At 36.0% G+C, this 21624-nt stretch overlaps 1 protein-coding gene across 1 annotated transcript in view; it reads left to right on the forward strand.

The window, feature by feature from the left end:
* or (AP-3 complex subunit sigma-2 or) overlaps nucleotides 1-11557 on the forward strand; it is a 112946-nt gene extending 101389 nt beyond the window's left edge. The window contains exon 6 of the mRNA XM_090400403.1: nucleotides 11197-11557. Coding sequence (XP_090256529.1) covers nucleotides 11197-11316 — 120 coding nt within the window. The 3' untranslated portion in view covers nucleotides 11317-11557. The remainder of the gene's footprint in view (nucleotides 1-11196) is intronic.
* The last annotated feature ends 10067 nt before the right edge of the window (nucleotides 11558-21624 follow it).

The following is a 21624-nucleotide window of genomic DNA, read 5'->3' on the forward strand; positions in this document are numbered from 1 at the left end:
CCTTTTTTTCGAATTAAGCCCAGTGGGATTCATTTCCTACTCTAGTGTTTAGATTCCACAAGGAATTTTTTTTTTTTTTTTTTTTTTTTTTTTTTTTTTCCATTCTCTTTGTCACATGCCTGCTTTAATGACTCAAAAAATTCCTTCACTTCTTTCTTCAGGGAATCTTCCTTTGGACCATGGGCACAAATAAGCTTCATTGCCTTCCAATCAAGAAGTTTATTTTCATGTTTGGTTTGAATGCCATTGCTATTTCATTTCCTAGATTGTTATTGCTTGAAAATAATATCCTATTCTTACTATTTAGTAAGATCACACCTGGTTTTGTCTCAATAATGCCAATTGTGTTTTTATAATGCTTTTCCAGTTCCTCTGCATGTGCTATTTCTTTTCCATTACTACTTGTTATGTTAATGTTCTTAAATTCTTCTGATGTTTAGGTTTGTTGTTCTTCTAGATGTCAAGTTAGAGTTTATTAAAGTAGCAGACTTGCACTGTTTGCTCTGATTCTTTTTCATATGTATTTTGAGTTTAAGCCAGTAGAGTACAGTTTGGTTAGCTAAGTCCAAAATTGCTAGCCCATCCTCATTCAGTACCCAGTGGATACCTACTATGACAGGCTTACCATGTGGAGGTGGGAATTGGGCTCTTTAAGTTGGAAGTCCCAGTCAGTTCTCTGCATCCCTTAAAGGTGATGCAGAAGTTTCCTCCCAGTTACCTGCCTTTGATGCTTAAATTTCAATAGTGTGTTTTCTAATATTAAAGTATACTCATAACTGCACACCTCCTCCTAGATATCACCTTTATGGTCTCAACTTCATTTGTGGTACACTTTCACCCATTTTTACTTTTTCATTAACCACCAGAACAATTTGCCACATTCATGATATTTATCTCTGACACTCTTCCTGTGACTTATGTTAACTGCTTTCAGATGTAACTTAGCTTTCTTTCAATTATGAGCCATATCGCTTACTTGACATGAACTTTCAGTATGATTTCTTCTTTTCCAGAATGCCTCAACTTCTTGAACCCATCATGACATTATAATTTTTTGTTTCCTGCAAATAACTTCAATGTGTGCTTCTTTGGGGGAATGATTCAGTGATTCTTTATTTTAAAATTCTTTTACATTCCTTTTGATAATTAGCAGCTCAGATAAGATCAGATTTCTCTGTTTGGGATGGCATTTATCTTCTCTTAACACATACTTCATTGTGTACAGTTTTTCCTCAGCCTCCATTAAACTTGGTATATGTTTCTTCTTAAGATGTTACACTTTACTTGTAATGCCAACTGGTTACATATTTAAGGTGTTAAAAAAGAAAAAAAAACACGAACAATTCAGGAAGTTTTGTAACAATTTGTGAAAAAAATTGATTTATCAGTAATTACTTTCTCTCACAAACTTGTTTCTGCCTTGTCTTTTCTGCAGTTTCAATAAACGCTCCTCGACTTCTACTTGGCCTTTAATAACACAAGCAGCAGCTCTAAACAGCTGTAGCTTACACTCCAGTTGCTAAACCACTTTATCTGCTTAAATTAAGGGGATATTAAATCCCACATAGTTTTAAAACCGAATAAGAAACTCAAAGATTGGAATCAGAGTTTCTTGCCGAATATAGTAAACTATAAAGTATTGGCGACACTAGCATTAGCAAATGCAAGTGATCCTAGTATGTAGTACAATACCGGACGACTCGTTGCAATAAGAATAGCGATCTGAACTTCCCCCACCTTTGCAACGAGTCGTCCGGTATTGTACTACATACTAGGATCACTTGCATTTGCTAATGCTAGTGTCGCCAATACTTTATAGTTTACTATATTCGGCAAGAAACTCTGATTCCAATCTTTGAGTTTCTTATTCGGTTTTAAAACTATGTGGGATTTATTATCCCCTTAATTTAAGTAATGTTTTCATTGCCGAAATGAAGTTTATTAGCTCTTTATAGTTGAGCACTTTATCTGCTTCTATTCTTTTGTTCCATCTGTTCCTAAGTGTTTCCCATGGACTACAACTTCCTGCCAATTCAAAAATATTAATAAATTCCTTCTCATATTTTTAACTTCTGCTTCAATAGGGCACTATTGTGCTATAGGTTCTGCATTCTTTCATATATTGGATTAATATTTTAAAAAAAGCCTAATATATATTTGAGTCCTCAAGTTACATAATGTGCACTGTGTTTTTATTTTTTAAAAATTTAAGACATTTTTCTTTGCTAAGTAATACCCATTTATATTATTGGGTCTTGGTCAGTATAAAAATGGGTATTACATAGCAAAGAAATTAATATTATTGAAGATTTCAATACGAGTAATAATATAATAATTAAGATCTTTAATTTCTTTTGTGTTTTCTCATATTGAATTAGTGTACATTTTAGCATCGTTTGAAGAGAAGTCCAACAGGTATTTTCTATTATCCCCATTATCTTTTCCAAGTTTTCCAGAATAATTCTGTATGTTTGGGATTTATTTCATATTATCTAGGTCTAACAAGGAAGTCTGGCTGCTCTCTTTAGTGTTTAAAAATTTCTGTACTTCAATTCAAAAATAGAAGCTCATTTCTGCACTCTTCCACCATCATCAACAGTGGAAGTCATTTCTACAGACTATATTTTGACTTACAGGTGACAAAATTGGCAGACAACTACTGCTGTTTCATTTCTCTTGCTGTAACTGGTATTATTGTATGAATTTTTTTGAGTTGTACTTACCAGCACTTTGGTGCTGAATCTGTGAATTGTCAAATTGATGACCCACCTTGCAAAATTTTCTAGAAAACATTTCCATCATTAGAGACTACAATCAAACCTAATTAGTCTTCTGCGAGTTTGCTGTAATGAAATCAGTGGCACAGCCAGAGGGGCGACAAGGGGCCCTTGGCGCCCCAAAGAAAAATGAAAAAACACTAGAAAAATTTCCAAAAATCTTTTCCTAATTAATAAAATTCATTTTTTTTAAAATTTATGTTGTGTCGCATCTTCTATTTCTATACTACTCGTGAATTAGTGATCATTAATGCTCAGTCATAGATCATATATATGTGTGATCCGCAGTCCCCCCCCCCCAAGATTAAACCCTGAGTGCGCTACAGAATGAAATTACCCACAGAACCATACAGTAAAAAAAAAAAGTTTTATTCAACATTTATAATCTAATGTTTCTATGTAATAATAGATGTAGTAATCCTAATAATAGAATGTAGTATTCCTATTGCACTTTCTAGTTATATTTCTGATATTGATGAACTGTAGCAATTACTGAAAAATATTGCAAATTACTTTAATGCAAACATTAAAGTAATACGTGGCCATAATTAAACTCCTCCTATTCAGAGCCTTATATAGCAGAATCTAACAACTGGAATGTCACCAAATTTGGAAGGAAGACTAATCAAAGCATAAGGTTTCTGTGGAAAAAAATTTGCTTGAAAAGTTTCCAGTAGGGGAAATATTTGCCAGCCTGGTTGGCCGAGTGTTTGCAGGTTTGAATCCCACTGTAAGCCTGGATATTTGTGTTTGTCTTTAGGTGGAAGATGAATTTCATTGCTTGGTGTGAGACCACCACCACGCCACTTATTAGAAACCTCAAGTGGCTGGAAAAGTTCTATGTTTGGTCTCTAGAGCAGGTCCTCTGGACCATATAAAAAAAAATTACAAAAAAAAAAATATATATGAAATTACCAAAAATAGGGGATAAAATTCTTAGCCCACCTACTGTTCAAATCTACGATAGATTTAGTAATAACCTTTTGTGGGTGGTAACCACATTTAAAAAAAAAAAAAAAAAAATTAAAAAATTCAGTGTACAGGCAAATGAATAAACTAAACTGAAATTAAAGATTACTTTTTGCTGTACTTACGATAACATAGCAATAAAATGTTTAATATCAGTTTAATTTAGCACAGTAATTACAATTACTGGAGTGTAAGCATTGTAACAAACCTGTTGCACAACTTGAGCACATTGAGTTCACAAATGCAAAGGAGGACCTGGTTCAGTGTGACCACCGTTTTCATGGACCAGAAATTGCATCCTGTATACAGCAAACCATAACATATCTGGAGGAGGACTGTAACATATCTGGAGTTTGTTACAGTCCATGATAAGTTGTCCTTTAAAGGTGCCAAGTTTTGAGGCACCACCATGATAGACATTGAATTTCAGTAACCCCACAACCAAAAATCGTGTTGAGTAATATTAGAAGAGCAATGTGACCATGCAACTGGAAAGAATGACTAATCATTCTTTGTTCTGTGATGCATAATAGCTGCTAGTGCAATGTGGGGGCGATACTCGATCTCCCATAAAATTTGTCTCATCGATATAGGGAATATTAATGATATAGGGAAGGATCTAAGTGGAACAGTTCATTTGTTCGCTGATGATGCAAAGTTGGGTAGGGCGATAGTGAATGCAGAAGATGTCCAAGTCTTGCAGGATGACTTAGATAGATTGGAGTTCTGGGCTAAGGAGAATGGATGTCAATTTAATGTGACAAAATGTAAGGTTATGCATTTTGGGGCGAAAAGATTAGCAGCAGTATACCACATTGGTGGAACTGTACTCCAAGAGATTGATGAGGCCAGGGACTTGGGAGTGTTGGTGAATAGGGAGATGAAGTTTAGGGAGCACATTGCGAAAGTAGCTAAATCAGCTCATCAACTCATTTGGTTGTTGAAAAATACCTTGGCGAGCAGAGACAAGCAAGTTATTGTACCTCTGTACCGAGCCTTGATCAGACCTCATCTCGACTACTGTGCCCAGATTTGGTCACCTCGATTCCTTCTTGATGGGGAGGAGGTGGAGAGGATCCAGAGGCAAGTGACTAAGATGATAGTTGGTCTATGGAATGAACCATATGAGAACAGGTTGAAGATTTGTGGGTTGCAGAAACTAATTGATAGGCAGAAAAGGGGAGATATGATTGAGACATTCAAATTGCTAAAGGGATTCTATGGGATTAATTCAGAGGATATTTTTGAGATCAGGACTGGTGATGGGAGAACTAGGGGACACCTATGGAAGCTGGGCAAGAGTGTGGTTAGCAGGGATGTTAGAGCTGGGTTCTTTACTTTTAGAGTGGTAAATGAGTGGAATAAGCTGCCAGAGTCTGTTGTGGGTGCTATGACGGTGAGCGAGTTCAAGGCAAGTTTTTGAATCCTTCCTTCCATATCTTGATTAGTCTTTCTCCCAAATTTGGTGGCATTCTGGTTGTTAGATTGAGCTTCATAAACTCTTGAATAGGGGAAGTTTAATTATGGCCACTCTGTATTTGGCTGCCTGCTTATTTTAGAGGATACTTACACCAAATTTTGCAATTTCTGTTTTGGTTGTCTTGGTGTTGCCAGTTTAGCAGTTTGCTGCTTTGTTATTATGTAGGATGATAACCTTTAAAGAATGTTTTGGATGGCAAGAAAGTAACGGTCAGTCAGTGTATTCATTTTAGAAAAGGAGTTTGATTTGATATTTGCAGTCCTCCCAACCTCCTAATAGTAATTTTTGGTGAATGTTAGAGTTCATGGAACACATGGGGTGATTCAGAAGCCCAAATTCTACAATTTTGGATGTTTACAGTCTCGGTAAGAATAATATGCACATCTCCCCACAGAATTTTTTAAGGCCAAGCATCTTAGACTTCACATCTGACCAGAAACATCAGAGCCACCAGAAACACACACACACCAAAAATATATATATATATATATATATATATTACATTGAAGTGTTAAGGAATTGGCAAGTTAGGCAGTAGGGGGTGACGAGGCAGACAAATATGCAGTTATTGTCAAATAGAGGGTTTTCAAAAGGAAGCTACCATCAGACACAACATGGAAACTTTGTTGAAATTAACATGTTTGTGATTATTGTTTCCTTTTTCCAGTTTATGAGGTTTCATATTTCTATGTGAAGTAGCCTGTATGTTATGAATCAAAACAGAAGTGTAAATCTTAAAATCGTTTTTTTTGTGTGTGTGTGTGTGTGTGTGTGTGTGTGTGAGACTCCCACTCAAAAATATATGTTAATAGGTTGTAAACCTATAGTACATTAAAAAAAGTGTTTCTATTTTTAATTTTATATTTATCTTTTTACATAATTGGGAAACCCTCCTCTGGAAATCAAATACTGTTTGGTCTGTCTAGTGAGCAGCATGACTTTGTGAAAGATAGATCCTGCATTAGTATTTATGCATATTATAATAATGACAGCTTAACTGGATAAAAGAAATGGCTGTACCATTATACTGATGGACTTTGCAAAGGCACTTACAAAATAATGCATAGAAAACTATTGCATAAGTTGGATATGCATATCCAACTGTAATATGCAGCTGGTGGCATGGATAACAAGTAGCTGATTGACAGACATTGGAGAATCATATTTTCTAGTTGACTAGTAAATTGTTTGCTAACAATGCAAAACTAAGCTATTTTTGCATTATTAAGTAAGTTAAAAGTCGTGGAGAGATCCTGCAGAATGATTTAAATATATTAGCAAAGGATGATGGGTGTCAAAATTAATTTTGACATTAATAACTGCCTTGCACAGATATGGTCACTTGGAGATTATCTTGAGATGAATGACAAAAGTAGTGACATCTGTGGAATGCTCCCTGTGAGGATACATTGAAGGTATATAGGTTGTAAACTTTGGTTGATAGGTAGATATATAAACTAAAGTTGTATATTATTAAAACATAAGTTATTAAAGGAATTCTATATGATTGATGAAAAATAATTTAGTATATGATAAGAAGGAAGAGAATTAGGGATCACTCCTGGATATCGTATAAGAGTGGTTAGTGAATGTCTGAATATTAGATTTCTTCATGGATAATGGCGAATGACTGGAATAGATTGCCAGAGGTAGTTGTGTGCTCTAACAGTGAATCAGTTTCAAAAAGGGATGTGATAGGTATTGTGTGAATAATGGTTATGGTGGACTTCCTGCAATAATAGCATGGAACTTTTGCAAGCAGCTTGTCCTCCAATAACTGGAGTAGTGGTCTTATAGCAGTTCTGTTTTTTCTGACTTCTTGAATCTGCTTTCTCACTAACAAACAGTCTTTCTGGTGGATGCAGTTCAATGTATTAAACCATTGAAATGCATCTATCATATTCTATCCACTTATTTATTCAACCCTCATTCTTTTTACACAAACCCACTTATCAAAACTTGCACTTTTTTCTTCTTCAGAATAAAATGTTTCTTGTGAGATATTTTCTGTTTGCTGTGAAGTACTATCTGGTGTAATGCATTCACATTGCATTCTCTTTCTCTCTCTCTCTCTCAGGAGTCATTCTGCAATCATAATTTATCACTCACTCACTTCTGTTGACTTGTTGATTTATATATTTTTGGCATGCTTTCATTTTCTAGATGAAAACATTCTTTTCATCTTCTATAAATTTCTCTCACTCTTCTTTGCGAGTCTCAAGCAACATACAGATTATATTGGGTTGTTGCAAATGAAATGGCCATTGAATGACTGTCAGGTTTCTACTGGTTGCTGAAAAAAGCAAGCACTGAGGTATATGCAAATTTTTTTTTGTCATGTGACACCGTTACACGTGGGTGATGCAATTGTAGTATTTGTTTCGTTCAATGAGCATTAAACATTGAATACTACCGACATCAAGTCAATCAAGGAACCCTGTCAGTTAAGGTTGCTATATCTTTACGAGTTCAAATTAGGAAATTCTGCAGCGGCTGCAGTAAAAAAACATCAATAAAGCATTCAGTGGAGGAACAACTAATGAGAAATCCACTCGCTGTTGGTTTGCAAAATTTCGCTCAGAAGATTTGAAGCTACAAAGCGAATCCCTTGGCCATTGTCCTTCCTCCATTGATTCCAATGAATTCAAGGATTTAATCGAATCGTTTTTCTTTTCTTTCTTCTTTACTTCTCTCTTAAGAAGTAAAGAAGTAAAGGTTCCTGCAATGAATTGTGACTGTGGATGAGAAGTGGATATTCTACGACAGTCGTACACATTCCTTGCATTGGTTGGAAGTGAAAGAGGCTCCAGGAAGGACTCCAAAGGCACCTCTGCATCCAATGAAGATGTTTATTGTATGGTGGTGTTATTCACTACTCATTCCTTCCACGAGGTGAAACGATAAATGCAGCTCGATATTGTACAGATATGCAGTAAATGCATGACAAATTGTGCCTTAAGCAACCAGCACTTGTGAATAGACATGGAGTTCTATTGCTTCAGGATAACGCCCGACCACATACGGCAGTCAACCATACAGCAAATCAACAATTTGGGATACAAAATTGTGCCTCATACTCTCCTGACATTTCCCCAACAGATTACCATTCCAGCGCCTGAGCCATTTTTTGTCCAAGAAATGCTTTGCCAATGACGCATCAATTTACCAGGCAGTGGAGGACTTCATCACTTCCAGAGACACTGATTTTTATAGATGTGGTATAAATGACCTTGCCACATGTTGGCAACAATGCATTGATGCTGCTGGAGATTACTTTGATTAAACAGGTATTCTTCTTTTTATTCTCTTTTACAATCGTCTTTAATATCGGCCATTTCTTTTGCAACAACCCAATATTTTGCTGTTCCCCCTCTTCCTTAAAATAATACATAGGAAAACATCAGAATGTATTGCTTAATAGAATCTTCAAGATATGGATATCGTACTTGAAAAAAATTCAAATTTTTTTCAAGTGGAATGGATATTCTCAGTGAGGTTTGCTGCATGCTTTGTATGTAACTAGTCTGCATCATTTACTTTGCGAAACAAAAATTACCATTACAATTTATTTCAGTATTAATACAATGATTTTGTTGTATGTGACATTTCTAGATATCCCAATTAATGAATGAATAGACATGCAAATGAGTGCAAATGCAAGAAAATGAATAGACATGCAGGAGTATCAACGAGACGGGAACTTATGTGGAATTATAAGGCAGGTGATTATAATAGTCTTAGACGTCAACTTCGGGAAGTTTCATGGAGGGAGGAATTGGACGGCCGGGATATCACCAGTGCGTGGGAAATGGTGAAAGAATATTTGTTATCAGCAATGGTAAGTTGTATACCACGAGTGAAGAAGAGGGCGCAATTTGGAGTAAAGTGGATGACAAACAACATTAAACAGGAACTGCATGCGAAAAAGAGGCTATGGAAGAGATATAAGGAGACAGGTGAAGAGACGATGGGTGAAGAATATAAGACACAGGCCAGAAGAGTGACTCGTGTGGTAAGGAAAGCGAAACTGGAATATGAGAGGAGATTGGCCCTAAGATCCAAAGAAAATCCTAGGGAATTTTTTAGCTATGTGGCCAGTAGGAGGAGAAATGACTGTGGAAGAATGATATTGTGGGATAAAAATGGGAATAGAGTGACTGATGCAGAGGACATAGTGGAATTGTTCAATGAACACTTTATTGGAGTATTTCATCCTAGAGGAGTCAGTTTTAATGCTAGAGGGATAGGACTGGTACGAGGTCTGGAGGTACAGGAGGAGAGTGTGTTTCAGATACTGAGTACTCTGGATGTCAGTAAAGCTGTGGGACTGGATGGTATTTCGCCACGAGTTTCGAGAGAATGTGCTAGCGAATTGACAATACCTTTAACGTGGCTTTACAATGAAAGTCTGGCTTTGGCAAAGGTGCCCAGGGAATGGAAGGAAGGTAAGATAGTGCCATTGCATAAGGGTGGTAACAGACTGGAAGTGTCTAATTATAGGCCAGTCTGTGTGTCATCAGTAGTTGTTAAGATCTTGGAGAAAGTAGTGAGGGACCGTGTACAGCATTGGGCAGATGAGGGTAATGTTATCTGTGAGAATCAACATGGATTTGTGAAAGGACGCTCTTGTTTTAGCAATATGCTAGCCTTTTATAATAAAGTTACAAGAGCATTAGATGAGGGAAAGGCATATACTGCAATTTTCTTAGACTTGGCGAAGGCATTTGACAGGGTGCCACATGATAAGCTGATATTTAAGTTGCAGCACATGGGTCTGGATGTCAGATTGGTCAACTGGATTCAGGATTGGCTGTCTGATAGGTATCAGAGAGTTGTGTATGGTGGAGCAGTTTCCAGGAGGCAGAGGGTTACAAGTGGGGTCCCACAGGGCTCAGTACTAGGACCTATATTGTTTAACCTTTATATCAATGACATAGCCAGTGGATTGCAGGGGGATATTCAGTTGTTTGCAGATGATGCGAAGCTGGGAAGGATTATTAGTAATAGCGCAGATGTGGTAACCCTGCAAGAGGATTTAAATAAGCTAGATAGATGGGCAAATGAATGGGGGTGTCAGTTTAATGCAGCAAAATGTAAGGTCTTGAGGTTTGGGAAACATCGATGGGATGCTGCATACTCTATGGGAGGAGTTATACTGGAGGAAGTAGGGGAGACAAGAGATCTGGGGTTGATGATTGATAGAAACCTGAAGTTTAGGGGACATATTGCAAAGGTGGTGAAGGTAACACAGAGGATTGCTGCTATTATGAGAAGGACACTGACCTGCAGAGATAAGAGGGTTATCATTCCGTTGTATAAGTCTCTGATCAGACCACACTTGGACTATTGTTCTCAGATTTGGTCCCCAGGATTTGAAGGGGATAAATTAACTGTGGAAAGGATACAAAGACGGATGACAAAGATGGTTTCAGGACTGTACAATGATAGTTATGAGGATCGGCTGAGAGAATGTGGACTGCAGAGTTTGGCGGATAGAAGAAGGAGAGGTGATATGATTGAGACTTTTAAACTGTTGAGAGGTGGTTACAGGGTTGACACTGGGGAGTTCTTTCGCTTGGTTGATCAGCGGGAAGGAGTGATGACAAGAGGCCATCCCTGGAAGTTACGAAAGGAAACTGTGAGCAAGAGGGTAAGGAGTGGTTTCTTTGTGTGGAGGGTGGTTGAGCCGTGGAATGCATTGCCTGATGGAGTGGTGGGAGCGAGAACGGTCAGTGACTTTAAAGAGTGGTATAATAAACTTTGTGTTTCTCAGGGGGGGACCTCCCCTCGATGAGTCTTTTGACTCCTTGGAGGCCTGAATAATAATAATAATAATAACTTATACAGGACAAGACCATTAAGATTGGCAGTTGGTTTCTTAGAACATACTGCTGTTTTTAATTTTATCTATAAGGATTTACATTGGCAAAAGTAATAGTACCTAGTTAATTTCTTTCTTTACATTTATAGGCTGGGTTGTCTGCTGCACCTGCAAGGGCCGTTTCTGCTGTTAAGAACATAAATCTTCCTCAGCAAATTAAGGATATCAAGCTTCCTGACTTACCATCAATTGGAAACTTAAAATTTTAAACTCTTTTCATATGTCATATCTGCTGTTACTGCATTACTTGTGATGTTTTGCTCTTAAATTTAAGAAAATAAATTTAAAAAAATCATGTATAGTTATCAAATTTCACATTGTGATGTGATAAACATTGTCATCCACCATAAATATGCATAAAATAAGTGTAACTTACTGGGTCTTGTAAAGCTTTGTATATATAAAAATTTGCAGGTGTGTATGTGAAAATAAAGTACATTTTTAATTCCATGATTAACTAGAAAATTTTATATTGATATTTAACATCACATCAGGTAGCCTGGAGTATTTTAGTGTACTTCTTATATTTCCAATAAAAAAATTGGAAATATAGGAAGTACATTAAATTCCTTATTCACATTAAGGAATTTGTCATTCCTTAACGTGAATCAACCAAGGGCTCATGAAAATACTTTTTAACATTAAATCCTCTTAGAAGAAATTGAATTCTCATAGGATTAAAGAACAGTCAAACCATGTTTCAAATTTTTTCTTAATGAATCACACAGTCTAATGATTTCTGAGTGGAAGACAAAATCACATATTATGAGAAGAATGTAGTCAGCAAAGGAAACTCCAAAGAGTTTTTTCATTATGTGGCAAGTAAGAGGAAGAATGACTGTGGGGGATTAACCTTAATGATGGTGACAACGTGACAGAAGCACATAAAATACTAGAGTTAGTGAGTTACCACTTTGCAAGTGTATATCATCCTAGTGAAGTTACTGCTTCAAACATATGTGATAGACACTAATGTGGGAACAGAGGTGGATGAATTGGAGGTTCTTACAATATTGAATTGCAATGTAAATACGGTTTTGAGATAAGCTGGGATATCAGCTTGGGTTTTGTGAGAATCTGCAAGGGAACTGGCTAGGCTCTTTAAGTCTTAGCTCTGGTAGTGTGGAAAGAGAGCGAAATAATTCCTCTACATAAGGGAGGTTCTAAGACTGCAGTAGCAAATTATAGACCAATCAGTATCTCAAGTGTGGCAATAAAAGTACTAGAAAAATTGGCAAAACAGAATTCAAGAACGGGTGGATAAAAATATAATACTGTATTGAGGTGCAACGTGGCTTTGTTAAGGCCCAGTCATCATCATACGTATCAAGGATTCAGGCTTAGCATGGCCTGTTCCGGCCTTAGAAGTCATCGTTTAAGAGGACGTCCTGGTTTTCTTTTTCCTAATGGCTTGTACTGTAAGACTTGTTTTGGTAATCCTTCTGTTTTCATTCTTTGAACGTGTTCCATCCATTTATGTTTATATTTTTTAATTTTTTCTATTACTGGTTCTTGATTTAATTCTTTCATAATATCTTCGTTTCTTTTGTGATCAAATAGGGTATACTTTGCAGTTTTTCTCATAAACTTCATTTCTGCTGTTGTTAATCTTTGTCTTTTTGTTTTATTGTCCAGATTTCGCTTCCATACATTAAGACCGTTAAGGCTAATGTATTGTATACTTTTAGCATGGTTTGTTTTTGCATAAGGGAGGTTCTAAGACTGCAGTAGCAAATTATAGACCAGTCAGTATCTCAAGTGTGGCGATATAAAAGTACTAGAAAAATTGGCTAAACAGATTTCAAGAATGGGTGGATAAAAATATAATACTGTATTGAAGTGCAACGTCGCTTTGTGAGGGCTGTCGTGTCTTATTAATTTACTATCTTTTTATAATTTGGATTTTGCAAAGGCATTTGACAGAATACCACATGGAACTCTGTTATGTAAATTAGAACAATTAGGGATGGATATGACACTAGTTAAGTAGATAAGAGGGTGGCTGCTGGACATGAAGAGGTAGAATCAAGGTGAAAACGGGTGACTAGTGACTTTGTGCTGCAAAGTTTAGTGTTAGACCATTGCTGTTTAATTTGTACATCAGTGAAATAGGAAATAACTTGAAAGGAAATATTCAGTTGTTTGCTGATGATGCAAAATTAGAGTAATAGTTAAGGTAATGTGGAGAACTTGCAGAATGATTTAAATAGGCTGTCAGTATATAGGCCCACACATGGAGATGGATAGGAAAGTGGTTAATGGAGAGATATCAGAGTAGTTTATTCAGGAGTAGTCCAAAAGAAGGCCTGTGGCCAGTGGTGTGCTGCAGGGTTCTGTTTTTGGACTACTGCTATTTAATTTGTTCATTAATGATATAGGTAAGGATATGAGATGATGTCAAAATTTTGCAGGATGATATGGGTAGATTGGTGGACTGGGCTAAGGAGAATGGATGTTGGTTTAATGTGGCAAAGTGTAAGGTTATCAATAGTATACCACATTGGTGGAACTGTACTCCAGGAAATTGACAAAGCCAGAGTTGGTAATGCTAGTGGATAAGGAGTTAATGTTTAGTGGGCACATAGCAAAAGTGGCTAAATAAGCTCATCAGATCACTTGGTTACTAAAATATGCTTTGACAAGCAAGTTATTCCTTTTTATTGAGCCTTGATAAGACCCCCATCTTGACTACTGTGTGCAGATCTGGTCACCAGAGTATCTTGGAGATGGAGAGGAGGTAGATGGGATCCAGAGACAAGTGACGAAGATGGTAGCTGGTCTATGGAATGAACCTTACAAGAACTGGTTGTAGATTTGTGGGTTACAGAGACTGGTTGATAGCGGAGAAGGGGTGATATGATTGAGACATTCAAATTACTGAGGGATTTTTACAAGATTAATTCAGAGGAAATTTTTCAGAAGTGTGGTGGTGGGAGAACTAGCAGCCATCCTTGGAAGCTGAGCAAGGGTATTAGCCACCCAGGGGACGCACGCTCTAGGAGTTACAGGGTCCCGCTCTCGGGGGACCCTGTAACCCCTTAATCCTATATGTTTTCTGTAATACAGTTAATTGCTATACCAAGAAATCCAAAGAGACCACTGCAATGTTATATTGAGTTTTATAATGGTGTTTGTTATTAGAAATATGTTTTCACAAGAATCATAAGTATAGAATATTATTTTGAGGCAATAACAATTGAGGAAAGGAAGGAATAGCATTTAACATCAAAGATAAACACCATGAAGATGAACTTCTTGATTGCTAGGCACTGTCAAATAGAATTATTTTACAATGCCTTCCAAAATGGAGAATTTTGGAAATGGGCAGTGGAACTTATTTATGGCTATGATGCCACAGAAAGGTCTCAGGAAGAAATGGAGAGATTTTTTTTTTTTTTTTGAGTCAACATTGGATGCCTGATGTGTGTGTGTGTGTGTAGCAAACTGCAGCCACATGATTCAGCAACAGTATTTTCCTAAATCGGGAGGTGGTCTTAATAAAGTGACCACTCAGGATATATATTGGATATTGTATAAAGTATGTTGAATCCATTGTGTTTTTCTCCACAAACCTTTCAATAGTATATACTTTTCTTCTCCCACAAGCAACTTAATCCTATAAAGATCTAAATTTGGAAAGAATTTAATTACAGTGAATTCTTATTTGAATAGCTTGAGTAATGGTATCTTTAGATAGTGGATTTTTCTACATGCTAGAGACCCACGAAATGATTTACTGCTATGCGCAACATTGCTAAAGTGATGCCATGTGTTAGTTATATGAATTTTATCATCTCATCACTAGTGCTCTTGGTAGCAGCAGCAGTATCAATTTCATTAAAATAAAATTAATAATGCCACCAATTTATTTTTATTCCTTGAAGCTCTTTGAAAGAATACTCCTTAAAAGAATTTCACCATTCATGGAAAGAGCACTCCCAAATTGAACAAGCTGACTTGAGATCAAGAAGTGGCTGTGACTAGGTCCTAGCTCTGACAACACAGATTAAAGCAGGTTTCCAGAAGAAACTTAAATCCGAAATCACTTTCATTGACTTAACATCAGCTATTGAGACAGTGTAGATCAGGGCAATATTATAAGGTGCAAAAACACTCCAGCTTTTTGAATCTATTCTCTCCAACAGAAATATCTGGGTCCATAATGGTGGAGAAAAGAGCAGGCCCAGATACCTCCACAAAAGTCTCCCACAGGGCTCTGTGTTAGCCCTATACTTTTCAGCATACTACATACCAGCTCAAGCAAATACATGTATGTTGATGACCTAGCAACCCTACAGTCTACCGCCTTTGCCAACCTGGAAACAACCTTGAACACATACCTAAGCATCCTGGAAGTGTACTTCAAGCAGTGGTAACTGAATCGAAATCCAACCAAAAACTTTGTTCCACTGCATTCCACCTAAACAATGCAATGCAAATTGACACCTCAATCCCTTTTTTTGGCAAGATGGTAGAACATGAGCCTCACCCGAAATATTTTGGAATGAGCCTAGACAGAAGTGATGTTCATGATGTGCCTTTCACAGGCACATCACGAACTTGTCCACCAAAATTAACATGAGAAATAATATCATTTCAAGACTTGCTTGAACAACCTGTTGTGGGTCAGAATTCCTTGGTCGCCTATCCAATCCAACATTGTTCCACCAAATATATGGAAAAGACAAGCCTCGATTAACGAATTTAATAAAGTAATGAGTAACCCGCTCCTGCCCCAGACCCTCAAAAATTCATCTAATTTTTCATTAAATCAAGAAATCCTTTCTGGTCCATGGATAAACTCTCTTCAGCTGCCTTCCCATCAACATCTGACACATGGAGAGAACACTGGTGCAACAATCTCGCAATAAATGGCTTCCTGGTGGAACACTGTGCTCTGCAGCCTGTTTTTGCTCTTCTTAGGAAGATTTGGTCATCTGTCAACAGATGATCTAATTTTATTAAAATTTTTTGGCTTCCTGGGCCCCATATTCCCCTATCAGCAACTTTTTGAACTTTTTTTTGAATCCTTTCCATATCTTGATTAGTCTCTCCCAAATTTGGTGGTTTTCTGGTTGTTAGATTGAGCTTCATAAACTCTGGAATAGGGGAAGTTTAATTATGGCCACTCTGAATTAGGCTGCCAGCTTATTTTAGAGGATACTTACACCAAATTTTGCAATTTCTGTTTTGGTTGTCTTGGTGTTGCCAGTTTAGCAGTTTGCTGCTTTGTTATTATGTTATTATTTGCAGTGGCCTTTACACTCCACCCAAAGCTTGGCGTTATCCTTGAAGGTGATAGGCATGTGTGCGGTTGCGTTTCATGGAAACTTTTGTTCTTGAGTTCCCAACACAGTTGTGGTCAGGGCGCCAAAATCCACTCGCACACAGACTAGTTATCAAAGAAAAGTGGCGAGTGAATTTTTAGCTCCATTCTAAATTCATTCAAATTACATTACTTTATCTTGTTTGCATAATTTACACTTTTTTCAACAAAAGTGTAAATTACTTTTTTTTAACAAAAAACATTCGTATTCACTGTTGAGTTACTTTATTATGAGTGGCTGCCATAAATTTATTTTTAAAAAATTTCCTCCTCCCCCCACCATTTTGGTACTTTGTGGACAGGGGAAATTGTCGTGTTGATACAGAATAAAGGGTCTACACCTGTTACCATAGCATTGGAAGCACAGAATCGTCTAGAACAGGGATCGGCAAACTGCGGCTCTTTGTGTACATACATATGGCTCTCAAGTAAAATTGAAAATGAAAATAAAACTATCATAGTTTAATTTATCAAATTTTTAAAGATTATACAGAGAGAGTGGAGGGGATGGTTGAGCATATGGTAGGCAAGGCAGCCAAACAAAGTGACTAATTAGGATTAGGTTTTAGGGTGCCTCGTCATATAAGGTCATTTGCAGAGCAACAAAGTGACTAATAAGTGATCACACGTGTGTGTTAGCATTTCAACTCAACTGGCGGCTTGCTTTTATCTTTCAGTCTCGTGATTTCCGAAACATATATGAATACTGGGGTTAATTCAAAACACACTTTGTCCAAGTATTACTTAGCACTTCTGAAGATATATCGAGGCTTGGTTGAAGGAGGAAAACCTTCAACAATAAAAATCAATAAAAAAAACAAGCAATTGGTTGAAATGTGGTCATGTGGATAACAGTGTTCACTTCAAATCTGACAAAACAGCAAGGAAGGGTGAAAGTAATAAAACCATATTGTTGTTCATTTCACCCCTGTTTTATTACTCGTCATTCTGCCACTACAAATTAAAATAGTGGTAGAATGTTCATTCCATGAATATTCTCGCTATTTTTATTTTTTTAATTATCCATTTTGTTTCAATAATATTTACTTACGTATTCAATTTTAATATGTTTTGTTTGGATAATTAAAATATATAGATTTATTTGGTTAATTTAAGTCTGCCTGTGGACCACTTGTCTCATCGCTGTGGATCACCTGTTGTCTGTTGACCATAGGTTGAGAAACACTGCTATAGAGCAGTGGTGGCGAACCTGTGGCACGCCCGAGAATTTTGCTGGCACGTCAACGATGTACATATGATATCCTTTTATACGATTATAAATTATTCCACTTTTTTTAATTGTTACAATACGTACAAGTTAAATTTTGTTTTACAGGAGAGAGCAGCTATGAAGACATGAATTTGATTGGTGCGGTATTGACAAAAGATCACGCGACCCAAAGACAAATGGAACCGACAATTTTTGAGTTGAAATGCTAATTCTCTTCAACCGAATTCAATAACATCTGCAACTGTCATAACAGCATTCACTATATATTTCTTAGTTTTAAGACTTTCACGACGGTTGTCGTTTATCATTCCGACAGAACTTCTCATTACCAGCGGTTTCAACTCATACAAAGTTTCAACCTTTGGTTGATTTTTATTGCCTTGTTTGCGTTTGAGCTGGAAGGGGAACTCCCACAAGCATTACATGGCATGTTTCAATTCGTTGTAGAATTTTATTTGATGTATATTAGATAAATATATTAGCCTTTGTGATCTGTCATAATGACATCGAGAATTTCAAATGCAGTCAAACAAACACTTATTTCATGTAATTGAAAAATTAGACAATAATTTTAGTTAGATACTGTGTTTCCGGTGCAACATATGGTTTTGCATGCCTATACAGGGTAGTTTCTGTGAGAGGGGTATATGTGATTCATTAGTTAGCGCCGTTTTTATTCCAGCTGTCTCTAATTGCACTATTTGTTGAGAAATATATTACACAGACTGCAAAAAGCCTCTGTACCTTATTCAGGGATACCATAAAACTCTTTTTTTTTCTTGCATCTACAGTATATAATGGTTGTTGGGGGAGGGTGTGTTGCTTTTTGTGTGGGAGGTATACATGCAAAACCTTTTAATGTATTGTTTCGTAAAGTGAAATCAGGGGTGCCAGTTATACGCGAAGGCAAGTTATATTCGACGGTAAGCGTTCGCCGACAAGTCGAAATCCTTCTGCTGCTTCTCCTACTCCTCTGACTTTTATGGTGCGTTACAATGCATAAATATTTTTCTCACTACCGTTTTTTTTTCTTTCAATCCAACATCATTAAAATCAATTTAATAATACAATAATCAATAATTTTATACTGAATAATATTATAATTTTTTGGTGATAAGAATGGGATATGTCACTGAAACTTAACACATGTTAATTTAATGATGTTGGCCTGAGAAAACTACAATATTGTAGCATTAATCTGTGATTGATAACTAATTTAAATGCGTACTTTTATTAGGTATAGTTTCTGGGAAAATTCCCATGCTACTCCTCTTATATACTACTATTATAATTACGGCTATTATAGCCTGTTTTTGTTTAGGAGGTCCCTTATTTTAAATACATTGGCTATTATTACTCAAACTCAAAAAAAGGGGTATATATATTTTAGGGCATTATGGGTGAGTATAGAAGGCGGTTATAGTAGAATAAAAGAGGCGGAAAAATTTTGTACATACCTTGTTTTGATTCTAGGATGTCTTCCAATTTCATGATCCTGCTGAAGGTTGTTTATAAACGAGGGGGGGGGAGGAAGGGAGCGTGTGTGTGGGGGGGGTGTTTTGACGCGGGAAAAATACATTTGGAAACCCGGGTTATGGTTAATAATATATATATATGTGTGTGTGTGTGTGTGTGTGTGTGTGTGTGTGTTGGGGCGCATTTGGGGGAGGGAAGATGGGGGAAGGGTTAACTTATGGGGAAACTGGGGCAGGGGAGAGCGTTAACTTGGTGCGGACCGTTTCGGTGGACTGACCCACCTCCGTACTTTTATATTTGTCAACATGCTACACCGTATACATAAGTGTATTAATACTCTTTATGATTATGCCATAATTAATTTTCTCCTCTACTTGTGAGTCATTATTTTCCGAAATGAATTTTATAAAAGACAGTTTAAGAAATAGAATGACTGATGAATCTAGTTCTGCGTGTGTATCTCCCTGGAGGTATCAAATAATAATAATATTTACTAAAAGTGACAAAATATGAACCAGATATAAAGCATTTGGGATCTAATGTGCAACAGCAAAAATCTCATTAATAAATTGATAATAGGTTGATATTGATTTTATACGACAATGTGTATGTCAAATTATGAGTTCATTTTTATGAAATTCTATGTTAATTTTTAAACTTGTCTCAATAAATTTCTGCAATTTATTTTGTATTAATTAATGCTAATTAATAATTCCGGATAATGATCGGATGTTATGTATACTGAGTCACAGTAAACAAAAGAAATTTCTTGGAAAACACAGCGAAATATAGACAAACCAGAGAAATACATATAACACGTGCAACAAATTTTACGAGATGATTTGCTGCTCCATCAAACCATATTTATTCCTGCAATACTCTCTCTCTCTCTCTCTGCATAATTAAAAAAAAAACTTATGAATTCACTTATTCATGTTTAGAATTTATAGGATCGTGCTATTCGCTCTACCCAGCAAATTATAGGACACACATATCACAAATGATAATTATTAATTATCCTTTACCATTAATGAAAGTGTTTGTACTCACACTTATTTTTTTTCCTATTCTTACATGTCTTATAAATGATGGTCCACATATTTTCATCTTTCAGTATTTCAAATATGCCAATCAAATATAGCGTTCTCCTTCATTCTTGTTTTCTAATAAATCCTAAAACAGATTTTCCCCCCACTCTACGCAGAAGTATTCAAAGTTATCCTGCAATTAATTGCATTGGACCAATTAAGATGAGCGCTGATGCGCTATGCCTGTTTCTTCTTCTTTGAGTAGTCTGCAAGACATGCTGTTATATAGCAATAAAACACGTGTTTCTCTTTTTGGTTCGTCTTTTTCTGATTTGTGGATAATGACCGGTTAGTTTGCCCTGTGTGTGCGTTACAGAGTGAAGTGTGAATTGTAATATAGTGAAACAAATTTAAACAAAAAAATACATTTTTAAAAGGTAAGTGTAATTAATATAATTTTACTTGTTAGTTTTGTGATTTTTTTTTTTTTTGCTTTTAAACTGAAATAATTTAATTTAGGATTAATTAATTAGTTGCTTTTGAATAAAATATGCCGGTCAATTTTTTATATATATGAAATTGTGCTGAAATCTATTAATTCTGAATACCTTTTTTTCTCCTAAGAATGAAAGATCATTAAAATCGTTTGGCATCGATTTTAATGATCTCCAAGCTTCCCCGCCGTGGAAACTAATTTTCAGCACACGCATGCCCATGCATACGGTCAAATTAACGTGAAATTTGTAGCACCGGTTGCATAATCCATATGACAGCACACCCAACCGAAATGAGCACGCGACGCCACTGATATATATAAAATACTTTCTACATATATATATATATATATATATATATATATATATATATATATATAGTAATCTCTCGATTAATGCGCCCCCGATTAGTACGTTTTTGATTGGTGCAATTAGTGAATTTCGATACCGAAATTCGATTAGTACGCCTCGAAAATTCAGTTAGTGCGCCTATATACATCTTAAAAATAAATGTTACAGATTTTAAAAATTTTCTATCTGTACATTTTTTTATGGCTGATTATTTTAAAAAATCACTCACCAGAATGAAATAATTTAGTTACTGATTTAAAACATTTTACAAAGTTATTTTTAATGGAATACTACCATGTACTCTATGTTCCAAATTTTTACCGTCAAAATTTATGTCGTCTGCTAATTACATAGCATTTTCCTGATCATATCTCGTACCTCCTTTGCAATTATTTTCTTTAAATTTTTTTTTATTATTATTTTAAAGTATTTTCCCAACCTTTCATCATGAATAAATTAATTAGTGAGCAAAAAAGTGAAAATGATTCGAAAAGTAATCTAATTGGAAGAAAAACTTGAAATAATAAAGAAAGTGAACAAGGCAAGTCCAGAGCAAAGATAAGACAAGAACACAAAAATGGGTGAATCAACTATAAGAGTAATTTTAAACA

The sequence above is a fragment of the Typopeltis vanoorti genome, chromosome 11 (assembly GCF_054136105.1).
Source record: "Typopeltis vanoorti isolate ZY-2024b chromosome 11, IOZ_Tvanoo_1.0, whole genome shotgun sequence".
In the NCBI taxonomy this organism is placed as follows: domain Eukaryota; kingdom Metazoa; phylum Arthropoda; class Arachnida; order Uropygi; family Thelyphonidae; genus Typopeltis; species Typopeltis vanoorti.